This window comes from Coturnix japonica, chromosome 13 (genome assembly GCF_054131305.1).
Source record: "Coturnix japonica strain WE chromosome 13, WE-NBRP24, whole genome shotgun sequence".
Taxonomy (NCBI): Eukaryota; Metazoa; Chordata; class Aves; order Galliformes; family Phasianidae; genus Coturnix; species Coturnix japonica.
Window position 1 is genome coordinate 10864934 of NC_140675.1, and position 17055 is coordinate 10881988.

Here is a 17055-nt window from a genome sequence, read left to right on the forward strand (position 1 = left end):
ATGACTGATCCAGTATTGAGATTGCCTGCTTTTACTTTAACAGAGGATGAGATAAACTCTTTAAAAAAGAACCACCTCCATTGATAGCACGGTTCTTTCTGTGCACAGAACAAGAGTGAGAAAACATTCCAAAATAAACAATTCAAAATGACAATCAAACAGACTAGGAAGAGTAGGAGTAACAATAACTGCGTAGTAACGGTTATTTGGAGTAATGTACAGCTTCACTTACAGTTCTTTCTTCCCCAAACCTGTATAGAGTTCATCACCATCTTTAAGCACTGAATGCTGTTTTAATAAACAGATACTTTTAGCTGAAATTATCACTGTGTATTGTGTGAGGCTTTCAGTGCTTTAGGGAAGATAACCAGGTCCTGTCAAATCCTGTCAGCAGTAACCATCACTGCTCAATTTGTATGCAGTATGTACATGAACTATTTAAACTTTCTTCTATAATTTCCTGTATGAAAGCAGAGTATCATAGGCCACCCTGTAAACTTGGTAAGTCTGACAGAAGGATTTGAAAGTGTATATAGTGCAATGGTAAGAGCTGCAGAAAAACACAGGGTAACCCTTCTCAACTGAAGCCTTCTCTCACCTGAAATATGCATTTTCCTCCCTAAGTTGCCGCAGCTCCCGCTCCAGTTTTGGGAAACGGGACAGTTCTGCCTTCATGTTCTTGACAATAACAGCATCATGTTCCTGCTGAGAGATCTTCTGTTCCAGATCCTGGAAGACAAGAGATGACAAGAAGACAGCAATGATTAACTTGGAACTCTTAACTACATTTCCTCTGTATTTATGATACTCTAATCAATGAACGACTTGAATGAACAAACTCAGAAATGTGCCTCAGTAGATCACATGGTCAAATCCACTGCTCAAAACAGGGATGTTTGTTGCATTTCTAACACAGGGGCTAATTTCTTCTCTGCACCATTCTGTTTACCCTAAGTTCCTAAGAAAAAAAGAAATCTCAATCAATAAAACAACTTCTTACTAAGCCAAAACTCAGATTTTCTTGTCTACTTGCCCTCCATTAACTAACTGTAAAGATGGACATACAAGTAGTCCTGGGCAATTAAGAACCAAAAGAAATACAAGTGCCTATTTCAGTATCATGGCAAACGTTGTTATGGAGGTGGAGATATTTATTTAGAGCTGTAATAAAGTCTGACACCTTGTTATCCCACTTTTCTTTTTAACGGATTTGCCTACAGATGGAAGTCTCCCTTTGCAATCACAGAATGAGCAATGCGACTCTTTCAGCACAACTTTACAACTACAGGCAAAGTAAGTCCTTAGGAGGAAGTTTTTCACCCAGAGGGTGGTGACGCACTGGAACAGGCTGCCCAAGGAGGCTGTGGATGCCCCATCCCTGCAGGCAGTCGAGGCCAGGCTGGATGTGGCTCTGGGCAGCCTGGTCTGCTGGTTGGTGACCCTGCACATAGGAGGGGGTTGAACCAGATGGTCATTGTGGTCCTCTTCAACCTGAGCCATGATATATCTTTCTGATGCTATAAAGTCATAACCAGCATCTGCTCAGAGAAAAGCAACCCTACCTCCACCAGGAAGACCAAAAGCAAGTGGAAAAGACACATCAACATAACAAGGTAATCTGAATGAACATAAAATACCTACACTTACATTTTATTGTGATTTTGAGAACTTTGCAAGTAATTGCAGGTTATATAAAGAACTAACCCCAACTCCAGAGAAAGGATTTTCTGGGGAGCAGAAACTACAGCTGCTAGGCTCATCCTCCAGCATTTAAGCAGTGGGGGGGGGGGGGAAGGAAAATCACCCAGGTTGCTCTAGACAAATACACTGGGCACATGATCAAACAGAGCATTCATCCAGAACACTTCTGATCTGACAATGAAGAAATTTTTAAAGAAAATCAAAACAAGGTTTATACAAACCCCAATGTCTTACCTTAATCTTCTGTTCATATTCTGCCAGTAGGGACTGGCTCGCTTGCAATGTCTGGATTTGCTGAGTAGCCTCTTGCCATTTCCTATTAGAAACAGAGAAGAGAGATTTAGCACCCAGGAAACATGTACCAGAAAAAGACACATGCATGGTAAACATTTCCAAGTATCACTAACAAAGTATATGGTACTGTTATGTAAGATCATCTCACACTCTCATTGTCTTCCTCTAATACACAAAAGATATCAATTTCTTCACTTAAGATGCACCTTGAGAAATATTCTCTTTTACTGCGAAATCAGTAAATATTTACACACAGCAAATAATAAGGAAAACCAAGGATAGCAAAGAAAAACACACTCAAATCTGTCAAGTACCCCTCACCTATGATTTACGGCTTGTTATTTTTGTTCTGTTCAATCTATAAAATTCAGATCAGCCTTTCCCACCCACCTGCCTTCTGTCAGCTCTCCAGTACGAACATGAAACATCACTGAGAGAGATTTTAAGCTTGAGTAATTTTTTTTTCCTCAAGGTACAAATAAAATTCTGCTAAGAGCTACTTTCAAACAGTACTTATAACCTGCACATCCAGTTCAAAGAATCCCTTTGAAGAGTGGAAATCAAACAGCGTTGAAAGGTTTTTGAGTGACAACAGCTGCATAAGACTGAAGTTTTGTTTGCTTTTTTCTCCTCATAGTTACTCATCTTCTGCTTACTTATGTTGAACATCCAGCTGTTCCATCAGCTCCTGCTTCTGTGAGTCCTGGCTTGTCATCTGCATCTCCTGATTCATTATATTCCATTGTAGATCAGATATTTTGCCTTTTAATATAGTGATTGTCTGCATTAGTGGGAATAAAGAAGAAACTGGAGATTACAGATTGTAACACATAGAAGTCACATCCAACTAATGATTCTGAAGAATGAACTGTGCATAACTCCAGTCTCATCCATGCTACAATTCCCCCGGTGCCCCTGAACAATTCCCATCTTGCTGTCTCCTCCATCACTTCCTGCACTCTTTATTCAAAGTCATGCGAGCTGACATCTAGCAATACACTTTTTTGGTACATCAAAAAGGCCATTTTCCATTCACAAGAACTACGAAGTCACCTGAATCTACGAATGGATAAGAAAGTTACTCCGTTCTTACTTCATTAGCTTCAGCTAATTTGCTCTCCTTCTCTTGCAGTTTCTTACTCATGGTCTCCATACTCTTCTTATAGGATTTGTTCACCTCCATTTGCTCCTTCAGCTTATTTTCAGCTTCTGTTTCTCTTTCCTGATACTGCTTTAAGCGTGTGAGCAGCTCCTGGTTACGGTCAGCCTCTCTCTTGCAAAGAGAAAAACATGAAAAGAGACATAGAAAACCAGCACAAAGGTGAAGCCCTTTTTGCCTCTTTATAACTGCGGTCACCACAGCATCACATCGAAGCCATGTTATCAACACCAATAGCTTTTAAGCCTTCCACTAGCAAGGACAGCATCAGCAACTCAATGTCAAGGAACTACTTGCAGCAACAAAGCTGGAAAACAGACTATTCCTCCCTCTGTTAGTGGCACCAATCCTGGAATACAGACACGGCCCCACAGACTGCACTGCACACCCTGCAGCAGATCAAAGACGAGAACATTTGATGTTCTGATTTAAAACTGAACCACACATAGCAAGTGTGCATTCAGAACCTCAGAGCTCAGTAGTTGTGTTAGCAAGACAAACTTTCCTCTGCAACTCCTGGCAGTTTTATGAGGCTATTTAATGGAAAAGCAGCCGGGCTTAAATGCACAGTATTATCAATGAACATAATAAACATTTCTGCACTCTGACGATCTCTCATACACCTTCTCAGTTTTTTCCTACCACAAATTGATTAATGCTTATTTGAAAAATCTGCAGTAAATTGCTTTGCTAATCAAAGCAAATCGAGACATGGATTTACATAGTAAGTAAGGATTATGCAAAGCAATATGAGCTTCCTAAAGCTTTCATCCACATGACTCAAAAAAAAACACAGAACGTGAGCAGGGTGATTACACAGCGCTGGATTAGTGCTGCTCCCTTTTCTGCACTAGTATTTCAAGGGTTCCTGCGACTGACTCAGCTGGATTCCAGTTTGAACTCTTCGTGGCTTAATGCTAAATCACCTGACTTCAACAGGAACGAAGACTTGAGTCACTGACCCACTATTTAACAACCACGTTCTAAATCCATCACCCAACACTCTTAAAACACAACAAAACATGCTTTAAAAAACATAATTTTAAATAACCAGCTGCGTGTAAGACTTCTTTTATACAGAACCCAGAGCTCTACTGGCACTTCCAGTGACAAAGCTAAGCAAACATATACAGGCATAAAATCAGAAACCAAGAAAAGCTATTAGTCCCTGAGTGAGGCTCACAGTCTTATCAATGAAAGCTCTCTTGTGTGACAGTGCATGGGTTGGCACTGCTGCCATTCCAATTAAATTACAGTCACAGAAACTAAGTACTTGCAATTGTGCCAGCAAAAGTTTAAATTCATTTGGGAGAAAAAGCGCTTAAATATCTCCAGGAAAAACAAAGAACAAATCCCTTTTTGTTACGGCAACCCATGACAATTCCAACGCTGTGTTAACAAGATCTAGCGATCAGATCAGACTGCTCAATGAGCAAACAACGTTCTGACATTCACACAGGATTTGTGCACATTAGCAAGTAGCACAATGCACACACACCATATGCTATTCACAAGTCTTTACTACAGATGAGCTCAAGTCTGAAGACTGAGTGCTCATTAACAGCTGGAGAGCACTGTGCTTGCTCCTGGACTGCATCTTTTAGACTTGTTTCATCCAAAAAGAGTCTGGTATTCACATCCTGAGACACAGCACTGCAAATCAAAGCAAAGCACGTGACAACAGCCAGAAGCATTTCCATCATGCAAACTAAAACACCAACATAGATGCACCGCATGTGTTCTAACTCAGACCCATGATATCAGACCACCTACAGTTACAGTCCTACTTACCTCATAGTTCCTGGCATTAGTGTTCGCAGCCTTCTCCAACTCAATGCGAGCTCGTTTGTGGCTAAGCTCCATCTGCATCTTCTCCCGTTCCACCTGCAGGAGCTGCGATTTGGAATGGATCTGCCCAGCTTCTTCTTCCAACTGGAGAGTTCATACATGAAAAGAGGCAGCACACACCATTAACAGCACTGCAGCAATATTGCTACCCCCTACTCTGTATGATCCAGCTTATGTAGTTATGTAGCATCTTACAGAGCAAAAGTCAATTGTCACCACATTTGTGGTGCTTGTCCTCTCACACCAGCTGCAGACCAGGAAACCAAGAGCTCAACCCCATGCCCAGGCACCTGAATCAAACAGCATTAGCTGGAAGGAAGCAAATATAAATTCCACACTCCAATTCAGGGTTTCATTCAGAATTTCTCTTTCCATCTCTAGAGGTGCTTTATCTGACAAAATGCACTTCTCTATCTAAACAAAGGTAATTACAAACTCCCCGGGCGTTATAAAATTAACAGCAGTTAATGATAAGCGGAGATCAGGCACCCCATTAAATGTAATTGTGGAGCAAATTAATGGTGGTTTTTTTTCCTATGACCTGCTACAATGGGACACTCCAGATTAAATTATTTTACACCACAGACAATAGTACAGAACACCTCTCTTCTAAGCAAGGTACATCTGATGCATCACTAGTGGAGGTTGTGCAGAGATGCACCACAGACACAAAACTCACACCTGTTTTCAGTACTTTCAATATTCCAAATGTAGAGCAGTTTCATATTAAGAAGTCAATAAGATCACGCTATACTTAGGGACCTACTTATTAATTATGTCAATGTAAAGAAACTTTATCGCAGCATAACAGCGCTTATGATGCAACATGTCAACTTATCACATGCTGTAAGAGCAAAACGCAGCTCATAGGGTGACCTGGGGATACAGAGAGAGGCAGACAAGAAATCCCAACTGGTGGGACATTGAAACCATTGCAAAGTCTCTAGGCAAGGAAAATGTAAGTTAATTAAGTGAATTACTGGAAATACATTAACAAGGATAAAGATTCTAGAACATTCTCAGAAAACAAACTGATACTGAGTGTGCATGAGAAGCAACTTTATAAAGAATGTTTATATCTTAATGAAATCAACCCTGACGCTTAGAACACAAAGGAGGCTACAGCCACACAGAAGAGACGCTGCAGGCAACAGCATGCTGAGGACACCTCACCTGCACCCTCTGCTGGTACTGAAGCTGCAAGGAGCTCTGAGACGATGCTGGCACAGCCTGCCCGGACACCCCCTCCATACGCTGTGAAATGAAGTTGTTGAAGGATCTCAGAGTGGAGAAGACGGTGGTATTACCTTCCAAGTCCTCCATAGCTCTGCGAATACACAAAAGGTTATCAGTGAAGCATCCAGAGCAATCTGTAGTATATTGATGGTCTACTAAAACAAAGAGACACATCGCTGCCCTAAGGTCACACAAAGCACAGCATCTTCCAGTTTACAGGGCACAGAATTTAACCTCACTTCAACCAGAAAACAGCACCTTTTGAGGCAAGAAAGCCCTTAGTGTTATAACCAAAATGCTTTGTTTTTATTTAGATACGTCCCCCTTAACCTCTGCAAATTAATACACAAACAGGAGTCGTCTTAAGTTACACCAAAATGAGATCTGCCTTCCTCTGTAATCAAGAAATATTCAGGGATACAAGTGAGCACCATAGGACAGGAAGCTGTACAGTACATCGCACAGAAAGAACCTGTTACTCTGCTCCCAAACATATTAAGGGCTGAGGCTGGAAGAGAATTAGAAGGTAGAGAATCTACCTTCTATACAGTGTGATCCTGGTTTCCAAACAGCACTTTGGTACCTGACTTGCAACACAATCCAATAGACCATTCCCATTAGCGAGCTGGAGCTCCTTGTTCGTGTAGAAGTTTTTGCAGAAAGCTCCTTCAGATTTGCAATAATATTTAAATGGCCAAAAATGCATCAAATCCAGAAGGTTGGCAAGGTGCTCCCAGAACATTTGGGTAAGCTTTAAGTGAATTGCTGAGCCTGCAAGGCCTACAAGTCCCAGACACACCAAAGGGGGTTCAGAGCCAGGAAAGGCACCTGGACACCCACACAGCATTAGAGCAGCAGCCCATGCTCAGTGCTGAGCCTCAGGCCCATGTAATCACAGCAATAACAGCAGCACCCTTTGGGCTCACGTCACCACAAAGAGCCCAAACAGCAGCACGCAGGGTCAACGGGATCCCAAATGAAATATTTATTAGAAACAAGCACTGCATTACCACACACGGTAACACAGCGCTGCCAACAGGTGAATGGCTTCCAACAAACCCATTTCCAAGCAGGCTCTGTGACAACCTGCCGCACTCCCGGTCCCGATCCCTCACACAGCGGCCGGGGGCAGCGGGACGCGGCGCTTCCCGCCCTCCTCGCCCCCACAGCGCCGCGTTCAGCCATGGGGCTGTGGAGGGAGCGGGGTGAGGGACCCCAGGCCCAGCACAGCCCAGCACAACAGCCCGCTGCCATACTACTCCCCTCCCACCCGCACTCACCACCGCTGCCCCGCTTGGATCTCCCTCCTCGCCCCGCCGCCGAGATCTCACGCGAACTCCAGCCCAGCTCTCTCGAGAACGGCGGCCCGTCACACCGTAATGGCGGCTGGAGGCGCGCAGCTCCATTTCGTACCGTAACGCCCCGCCTCGCCGCGCTGCGGGCACTCAATGCATTGAGCAGCGCTGCGAAGGAGCACGGCCTAAATAGAAGCCGAATCTGAGTGTCTGTATTACAGACTGTGTGTCAGTGCTGCTCTTCTGTGTGCTAATAAATGATTTTAATTTTAATAATTAATAAATGTGCTAATAAAGGGAAGATGAAGAGGAAATAAAGTGGTTCAACCCCCCCCCCCCCCCAGCCGGCCCCTCTCACTGACAGGCCCTGTGTGCTCAGTCTCCACAGCATTAGAAACACAACCGTATTCAAGCACACTAATATTAACTCCTCTAATCACTGCTTTATTTCCATTTCCATTACAGCAGCCCCAGAGGTCGCCTTTTCACATTATTCCTCTCCATTCCCAGCTGTTTTCTCCACAGGTGTGAAGCCGGATTGGATGTCTGTGCTTGTGCAATTAGTGGATGAACACAGTGGGGCAGCACCCTGGTGTTATTCTCCTATTTGAAGAGCACTGTGTGAGCAGTACAGCAGCAATCCCATAGATAAAACTAGGGATCGCCATGCTGGGATCTTGCTTTAAACACACACCACGTTCAGATTCCCAGCCCATCACCCATTAGATAATCTGCATTTATTCCCCAGCTCTCATTTCCCTTTGTACATTCTTGCCAAGTAATAAGATTCAGATGAGTCCTTCCGACTGGCTTGCGGCTTTATAGTTCTCACATCTTGGAACTGCTCCTTCAGTTTGTTTTGAAGAACACGGGACTCGTGGCCATCCCAGAACTTACACAGCATTGTTCCTTTCTGCTTTAAAATGCTTTGTGACAGGTTCACTAGGCCCAAACACAAACCGATCAGCTTCTGATGATCCAGCTCCTTAATGCCTGTTGCGTTAGGTGCCATGTCACTCAGGATAACATCCACCTTCCCTGCAGGAAGCATGTTCTGAATCGCCCTTTGTGTGTTGGGGTCTGTGATGTCGGCCTGAGACAAGAAGACTGCACCTTCCAGCGGGGAAATCCGTAGGAGGTCAACGCCAAGCACGAAGCCAATGGGGGCAGCAGGATCTGGGTGGTAAGAATGAAGATGACGTTGAATTCTTATGGTTGAAAGGAACTTGCATATACATGAACTCCATTATACTCAGTTAATGAAAAGTTATTATACCTGCTGCAAACTGTCCTCCCACCCCTCCATAGTTGGTTTGCTGCATGCAATGACATGGCCCGCTACCAGCCAAAGCATTTATGATGTTAAAGCCCAGCTACACTGGATAAGCAAGAGGTAACCCTATGGTCCTTTTGTTTTGTGTTTGCAGAGCTGGCAGTGCAATCCAACATGATCATGCTTTTCCTTATAAACACGAGCACTTCAAAACACACAGACCCCATCCCAAACACCAAACGTGTGCACTTACCAGCACCTAATGCATTGACCCTCTCTACAGCAACCTGACTCCAAGCACCAGGTGCTGCTCCACAGTCAAGCACAGCAAGTCCCGGGCGGAGAATATGAAGCCTGTCATCTATCTCCAGTAACTTGAAGGCACTCCGGCATCGGTAATGCTGCTGTTTGGCTGCCTTGACGAAGGGATCCCTGCACTGCCGCTCCAACCACCAGTGCTCTGTGGCAGTTCTCTTCTTCAGCAGCCTGGCCGTGCTGTGCAGACACCGGTGCTGCAGAGGAAGGCTGACCAAAAACCGGCAGCTGCACAAGGAGAAAGTGACAGTCAGATGGTGCATGGCCACCGCAGCTTCCTGAAGCACGCACTGATCCTTTCTACCCTGAGCACAGCTCCTCACATCTGTCTCCATCCTCACCATCTCAGGGATTCAAGGCCGCTTCAGTTCCCTGCTCCATTCACAACAGACACAGTGTAGGTCAGCACCTCACTGGGGTGAGGCAAAGAGGATCTCATTGCTAGAGAGCTCTGCGGTTCTCAGCTGTCACCTGCTCACATGTTCGGACAGACACTGCTGGGAACGGGCCCTACCGAGTCCCATGGGAGCTGGGATACGACCTGCCAACAACTGACGCTCCTCGCTGACCCCGAGCACCGGAGGAAGTAAGGATGGCTGCACATCACCTTGCTGTGAAAGGCTTTTAAAGCCGAGAATCCACCGTTTAAAGGGGAAAGACAACTGCAGTGCTAATACAGGCGATTAGATCACGGAACCGCACACCGTCCCGTGTTGGAAAGGACCTACGTTGTACCGCCCAACCCCCCTGTGGCTCACTGCGATGGGACAGACTCCGGCAGCTCAACCCGTGCGCACCGCCCTGCCCCGACCCACAGCCCACCCTCCCCCGGCCCCGTCAAAAAAGGACAGGCCCCATCAGAAAAGGACAGGCCCCATAGCTCCCATAGCTCCCATGTCGGAGGGACGGCAGCCCCGGGACAGGCCCGAACCCGGCCCCGCTCTCCCCGGCACGCACCGCTCCCCGCACCACGCCATGCCGGCCGCCGCATCCCGCCCCTTAATGGGCGGAGCTGCGGAGACTGATGTGCGGGGGGAAGGGGAAACTGTGTGTGGGGTAGGGCCGGGACCGAGGGGAGAGCGGTGGGAGCGGCGAGCTGCAGGGGCTGTGACGGGGCGGAGGGTGCTGGGCTCCCCCCTGCTCCGAGCGCTGCCGTCAGGCGCAGCGCCATGTCCACGTCCAGGCTCTTCACCCTCGTGCTGGTGGTGCAGCCGCCCCGCGTCCTCCTGGGCATGAAGAAGCGAGGATTCGGGGTCGGGCTGTGGAACGGCTTCGGAGGGAAAGTGCAGCCGGGGGAGAGCATCGAGGATGCGGCGCGGAGGTGAGACCCGGCCCTGGGAGGGGCGGAGGGAGCTGGGCGCACTTAGGGCGGCTCGGCCGCTCCGTAGCAGCATCTGGGCGGTGCTGAGCCATCTGTGTGCAGGAAGGAGCAGCACGGCTCCCATCTCCTGCCTAATGCAGACCTCTGAGCGTCTGCCAGTCCACGAGTAGCTGCAGTTAACGAGCATCCTCCTCCCGCCCCGCTGGCTCGCTGAGCGGAGGCCCTTGCACTGCTGTGTGAGTGCACCGCTCTCGTTTGTCCGTACGGCGGCGATGCAGCTCATGGCAGCACTGCTGCCTTAAGGATGCTAAACTCCAGTTACAGTGTTAGTGCTCCGTGAGAAGAACTCAGTGACGGGATGCTGTGAGTTTCACCCGGAGGAGCCTCATGAACCTCAGTGTACAAACTGATTGTTTCACTGTATGCACTGAGTTCAGGAATAGAGTTCCATCACTGCAGGGTTACGGTACCATTTTCAGAGCAAACAGCAGTGCTACACTGCAAGACTTAATTCCTTTTACTCACTGAAATGAAACGGCAGATTCTACCCTTGTTTACATCAGCACAGCGGTTAAAAGCCACGCTTTGCTCCCTCCTCAGCTTCTGATCTGTCCCACATTTACCTTTGCACCTGCAGGAAGCTGAGTGTTGTTCAACAGACTCCTAACAGCTTTTGCACTGCTGGGTTTCCTCAGCTGGGCTCTGTGGTGAGTGAGCTCAGCAGGGGAGAAGAGGCCTCCATGTGTGTGCAGCAGAGCAGCATGTTAACACAGCCAGTGCTTACACTGTGTCTGCAAACAGTTCATTGTCACCAAGTGGAGGATGCAGATCCATCTCACGGCTTAAATCAGGCCTTTGTTTGCTCACGTGATCACTGAGGATGGCATGAAATGACGTGATTAATTTGGACTTTGATTTCCCACTCATGTATTTACCTGTGCCAGCTTAGGGTTAAAAACTGGAGCTGTAATTACCATGAGATGCTGAGTGGTAGAAATTCCAGCCATCTCAGTGCAATGTGACACAGCACAAACACCTGCTGCTGCACACTGACACAGTGCACTCTGCAGCCGTTCCTTCACTGCAATTAGGAGTTGAGTGCAGAATTACACCCCGACTCCTCACTGCTGTGGCACATTGGAGCTGTTGGGCTGTGGCTGCCTCAGCAGGTGTTGCTGTGGTGTAACCTGAACTTGATCTTTATAGGCTGGACTGTCAGGTATAAGCTGCAGTGTGAACAGAGCTCCCTGAATGATGGCTGTGCTGCACTGAGTCCATCATATCCCACAAGCACCTGGGCACCAACAGCTCTTCAGTGTCACATCCTGTAAGGAAAGCTTTCAGCTAATGCAATATCTCCAGTTATCAACCTGCTGTGCTGTTTCTATTCACCAAATCCAGAGCCCAGCAGCTCACAGATGAATTATTGAATAAACCACAGTAGTGTTGTGCTTATTGGTTCTTTACCACAGCCTGTAAATGAAGCTTTTAGCTTTGTTGGTTGAAAACTGTCTCTGTTTTCTGCATCGTTTTTCAGGAATATCAACAAGAATTAGTTCAGGCATCAGATTGCAGTACAGGTCTGAAGGATGGGACCCATGAAACTGGTGCCAGAGAAAGCTGGAGCCTTAAAGGTCATTTCCGCTTTGAAACTGATGGCTTTGTGCCAAATGTACAGCTATGAGATTCATTAACCTTATCTGCAGGTAGTTCCAAGTGTGCCGTACCTTTGTACAGTACAATAACCAGGAGAAGTTCCAAGGCCTCTTAGCAGCAGGTTAAAAAACCCCAACGTCAGTGTGTGGGACAGGCAGAAAAAGGGACCTGAAGAGCTTCAAGAGGCCACGTGTGTTGAGGCCTTGAAAAGAACTGCTTGGGAGTCTCCAACTGCTCTTAAAAGTCTCATCTCCAGCCTCTCTTACACGGACTGTTCTTCTGAGGAGCAGAAACTGAAGGCGTATGTGACTGTTTTGTGGTTTTCAAACAGCTTTTAACAGTGAGCTCACACACTGTATAGTATTACTTAAGTGAGCTTCACTTTCCCTCAGAAGACGCTGATTTTTGTAGCAGCATAAATGAGATGATCTCATATTCCTTATCTGTGTCACCACAGTTATCAAAGCTTTCGCCTGAAGTTGGCAAAGTCTAGAGCTTGTCTACACAAAGCACGTCTCAAAGTTCACATGCCACATCCAGCTCCAGCAATAGCACATAAGCATTAACCCATTGCTAAGTCACATCAGCAAACACCATCCTCATGCATGGAATGTAAACCTGCCAGGTCATCTTTGGGGTGAATCCTCCCCTCCAGCAGAACTTTCCCACTGGCCGCTATGGGAGACTGAGCAACTCATAAGCCAGTCTGACACTGGTGTGGTCTGGTGCCAGTGGGCTACATTGTATGATGTGAGCTACAACTCTGCTCTGCTGCAGGCACAGCTGTAATTCCCTGGAGCAGTTCTGAATGCAGCATAAAGCTGATGGCAGATGTTTGTTCTCCCAACTCTTGCTTTCCTATAAAAACACCTGTTTTTTTTTTGCATAGGGAGCTCCTGGAAGAGAGTGGGCTGACTGTGGACACCCTGCAGAAGATGGGTCAGATCACTTTTGAATTTGTAGGCAACTCTGAACTCATGGAGGTTCACGTTTTCCGAGCGGATCAGTTTCATGGAGAGCCAAAGGAAAGCGATGGTGGGTAACTGCTGGAGCTGATGCTTCCCTTAGAAATGCACTGCTCATATGGAAGTGCAGAACTGTTCCTGCAGAGATCGGAGTTGGGAGGCAGCTGGGCTGTAACCCAAAGCTGTTTGTTGACACAGGGGAATCCAGGCAGAAAAAACCATGACAAAAATTCATACAACCATTGTTTTTCCCCTTAACAGAAATGCAGCCTCAGTGGTTTCAGCTGGATGAGGTGCCATTCAAACAGATGTGGCCAGATGATGTCTATTGGTTCCCATTGGTGCTTCAAAGAAAGTTGTTTCGAGGCTACTTCAAGTTCCAAGGACAAGACACCATTGTGGAGCACACCCTGAATGAAGTGGAGCAGCTTTAAGAGGAAGGCAGAAGCTTCATTCCATGTGCTGCTGCCCACATTGGGCCGGGACACCATGAGTGTTCACAGGGAGCTCCTTCCTCAGCTCCCCAGCGGGAGGCTGACAGCCAGGACACGGGGAAGTAGAGAAAATAAGGGGGTTTCTTAGAGCAGAAATAAACAGTGAGCATTTCCATGCTGTGAAGTCCCTGACTATGAGATGCTTTGTGCCAGCTTTTATGCAGGTCCCACATTCATAATCACTGCCCATGAGGATGGGAGGCTTGGTCAGTGCTGTGAGCCCTTGGAGAAGCTCAGGTCAAGCTCCTTCCAGATTCTCCAGCTGAAGTTTGTATCAGCCTGTACAAGCCAATACAACAACTCCTGATGCAGATGTCCTGGTCAAGCCCTGCAGCTCCTGCTGTCAATGTGGCTGTACAGACAGGTAGAAATATGCTGAACACAATCCCACCTTCCAGCAACTCCATGCTACACCCACACTTACAGGCTGTGCCGCCTGCCTGCAGGCTGTGAGCTGACAGCCCTCAGCTCAGCATGGAATGCAGTGAAACAGACAGCACGCTGCTGGAAATGGCACATAGGGAACTTTATAGAAGGTCGTGTGGTTTCTTTAAACATTTTTACAAACACGTAACAGAATCTTGGAATGTCAGAGCGGATCTGTAAACATTTCCAGTCTACCAGCTGTAGTAATGGGTCTTTAATTCTTGCATTCGGGTAAACTGTTTCATACATAAGGCTTCTCCAAGGGCTCACAGCACTGACCAAGCCCCCCACAACAATTTGTAGTAATTTATGGCACACAAAAATTGGACAATTATTAGAACCTTTATCACTATCAGGTATCATCCTGAACGCCCCATTACTGAGGGCTGTGCTATTTCTAGAGAGAAAGAACTGTCTGGTGTGGATAACACAGGATTACAGTTAAGGAGCGCGCCATTCAATATGATAAGAAGGAACTAATAGCTGCCAGCGCTGCTATGGTGAGCACGTACTGAGAGTTCAGATTAGTTCTTTCTGACCCGTGCATCATCTGTTAGAGCCTCAATTCAGCTCCAATTGCAAAACCTGCTCCCAGTACAGGAACCTGAAGAACCACTTGGAAGCTGCTCACCGAGCACTGACCGTGCGATAAGGTGCAGCTCAGCACAACTCCGTACCGCCGGCTGGACGCGCCGCTTTCCTTCTTACCGTAACGCTCCGCCTCGCCGAGCATCATCCTGCACCACCCGCCCTGCGCTCATTTAAGGCGGCTCCGCGGGCTGAGCGCTGTGTGGGCGCAGTTCGCTTCTCGTGGAGGTGTCCCGCAGTTTATCGCACGTTGGGTGAGTGCACTGCTGCCTTTCACTGCAATTGCGGCTCCTTGTAGGGCATTGCCAGGAATTGTGCTGAAGCAAACTGACTGCTTCAACGAGCCGACATGAGCTGTCCGTGAACGGCTTAAAGCCGAGCACCCATGGTTAGAAGGGAAGGGAGCTGGGCGGATCGTCAAAAAAGCCGAGATTAAGGAACCGCGGCCCGTCCCGTGCCGGAGCGGAGCCGCAAGGCACAGCCCCGAACCCTGCGGCTCACAGCGGGGTCCCAGCGCTGCCTGAGCTCGGCAGTGCGGAGCGGGATGGGGGAACGGAACGGGAGCGGGGAGCGTGGAAAGAGAACGGCGGGACCGGGAGGGACCGTGATGGGGCGGCGAGTGCGTGGGGCGCTGCGGGCTGCGCGGAGGGGACCCGTTCGGCCGAGCTCCGAGCGCTGCTCTCAGGCGCAATGCACGGCGCAGCGCCATGTCCGCCCCCAGGCTCTTCGCCCTCGTGCTGGTGGTGCAGCCGCCCCGCGTCCTCCTGGGCAAGAAGAAGAGCGGATTCGGGGCCGGGCTGTGGAACGGCTTCGGAGGAATCGTGGAGCCGGGGGAGAGCATCGAGGATGCGGCGCGCAGGTGAGACCCGGCTCTGGGAGGGGGCAGGGAGAGTTCAGCGCACGTGAAGGGGGGGTTGAAAACTGCCTGTTTTCTGCATCGTTTTTCAGGAATATCAACAAGAATTAGTTCAGGCATCAGATTGCAGTACAGGTCTGAAGGATGGGACCCATGAAACTGGTGCCAGAGAAAGCTGGAGCCTTAAAGGTCATTTCCGCTTTGAAACTGATGGCTTTCTGCCAAATGTACAGCCATGAGATTCATTAACCTTATCTGCAGGTAGTTCCAAGTGTGCCGTACCTTTGTACAGTGCAATAACCAGGACAAGTTCCAAGGCCTCTTAGCAGCAGGTTAAAAAACCCCAACGTCAGTGTGTGGGACAGGCAGAAACAGGGACCTGAAGAGCTTCAAGAGGCCACACGTGGTGAGGCCTTGAAAAGAACTGCTTGGGAGTCTCCAACTGCTCTTAAAAGTCTCATCTCCAGCCTCTCTTACAAGGACTGTTCTTCTGAGGAGCAGAAACTGAAGGCGAATCTGTTGGCTTTGTGGTCATTATATGGAATTAAACAGTGAAGTCACACGCTTTATAGTATAGTACAGTATAGTACTACATATTTGTTGGCCCATTTTTAAGTCACCTCATCTTTGGGGTGAATCCTCCTTCCCACTGGCCACAATGGGAGACTGAGCAACTCATAAGCCAGTCTGACGCTGGTGTGGTCTGGTGCCAGTGGGCTACATTGTATGATGTGAGCTACAAATCTTCTCTGCTGCAGGCACAGCTGTAATTCACTGGAGCAGTTCTGAATGCAGCATAAAGCTGATGGCGGATGTTTGTTCTCCCAACGCTTGCCTTCATGCATGTTTGTTTATTTCTTATGCAGGGGGCTCAAGGCAGAGAGTGGGCTGACTGTGGACACCCTGCAGAAGATGGGTCAGATCACTTTTGAATTTGTAGGCAACTCTGAACTCATGGAGGTTCACGTTTTCCGAGCGGATCAGTTTCATGGAGAGCCAAAGGAAAGCGATGGTGGGTAACTGCTGGAGCTGATGCTTCCCTTAGAAATGCACTGCTCATATGGAAGTGCAGAACTGTTCCTGTAGAGATTGGAGTTGGGAGGCAGCTGGGCTGTAACCCAAAGCTGTTTGTTGACACAGGGGAATCCAGGCAGAAAAAACCATGACTAAATTTCATACAACATTGTTTTTCCCCTTAACAGAAATGCAGCCTCAGTGGTTTCAGCTGGATGAGGTGCCATACAAACAGATGTGGCCGGATGATGCCTATTGGTTCCCATTGGTGTTTCAAAGAAAGTTGTTTCGGGGCTACTTCAAGTTCCAAGGACAAGACACCATTGTGGAGCACACCCTGAATGAAGTGGAGCAGCTTTAAGAGGAAGGCAGAAGCTTCATTCCATGTGCTGCTGCCCACATTGGGCCGGGACACCACGAGTGTTCACAGGGAGCTCTTTCCTCAGCTCCCCAGCAGGAGGCTGACAGCCAGGACATGGGGAAGTAGAGAAAATAAGGGGGTTTCTTAGAGCAGAAATAAACAGTGAACATTTCCATGCTGTGAAGTCCCTGACGATGAGATGCTTCAGTGGTTACTTGATGACCGCTCTTGAGAAATAAAGGGCTAACAGGAA

At 47.8% G+C, this 17055-nt stretch overlaps 4 protein-coding genes across 8 annotated transcripts in view; 2 read left to right on the forward strand and 2 right to left on the reverse strand.

Annotated features, from left to right (window-relative positions):
- The window catches only part of MAD1L1 (mitotic arrest deficient 1 like 1), a 307536-nt gene extending 299965 nt beyond the window's left edge, over nt 1-7571 (reverse strand). For all 4 annotated transcript variants that reach the window (XM_015876929.3, XM_015876934.3, XM_085514631.1 and 1 more), the window contains exons 1-7: nt 7519-7571; nt 6176-6329; nt 4946-5086; nt 3089-3268; nt 2652-2776; nt 1936-2017; nt 599-729 (exon numbers count right to left, since the gene is read on the reverse strand). In XM_015876929.3, the coding sequence (XP_015732415.2) occupies nt 599-729; nt 1936-2017; nt 2652-2776; nt 3089-3268; nt 4946-5086; nt 6176-6325 (809 nt within the window). In that variant the 5' untranslated portion in view covers nt 6326-6329; nt 7519-7571. The remainder of the gene's footprint in view (nt 1-598; nt 730-1935; nt 2018-2651; nt 2777-3088; nt 3269-4945; nt 5087-6175; nt 6330-7518) is intronic.
- A 385-nt stretch (nt 7572-7956) lies between these two features.
- Nucleotides 7957-14794, reverse strand: MRM2 (mitochondrial rRNA methyltransferase 2). 2 transcript variants are annotated; one of them, XM_085514633.1, is made up of 3 exons: nt 14692-14794; nt 9060-9349; nt 7957-8709 (listed from the first exon to the last, which is right to left on the reverse strand). In XM_085514633.1, exons 1-3 carry the CDS (start codon nt 14742-14744, stop codon nt 8285-8287), a joined length of 768 nt encoding a protein of 255 aa, XP_085370759.1. In that variant the 5' UTR covers nt 14745-14794; the 3' UTR covers nt 7957-8284. The 2 variants fall into 2 exon arrangements, with proteins under 2 accessions (XP_085370759.1, XP_015732355.3); XM_015876869.3 differs by lacking the exon at nt 14692-14794 and adding an exon at nt 10079-10115.
- Nucleotides 10150-13681, forward strand: LOC107320712 (oxidized purine nucleoside triphosphate hydrolase). Its single transcript, XM_085514638.1, has 3 exons — nt 10150-10442; nt 12988-13133; nt 13325-13681. The coding sequence occupies exons 1-3, from the start codon at nt 10291-10293 to the stop codon at nt 13495-13497; spliced, it is 471 nt and encodes a 156-aa protein (XP_085370764.1). The 5' UTR covers nt 10150-10290; the 3' UTR covers nt 13498-13681.
- Nucleotides 14772-17055, forward strand: LOC107320710 (oxidized purine nucleoside triphosphate hydrolase). Its single transcript, XM_015876866.2, has 4 exons — nt 14772-14825; nt 15275-15430; nt 16294-16439; nt 16630-17055. The coding sequence occupies exons 2-4, from the start codon at nt 15279-15281 to the stop codon at nt 16800-16802; spliced, it is 471 nt and encodes a 156-aa protein (XP_015732352.2). The 5' UTR covers nt 14772-14825; nt 15275-15278; the 3' UTR covers nt 16803-17055.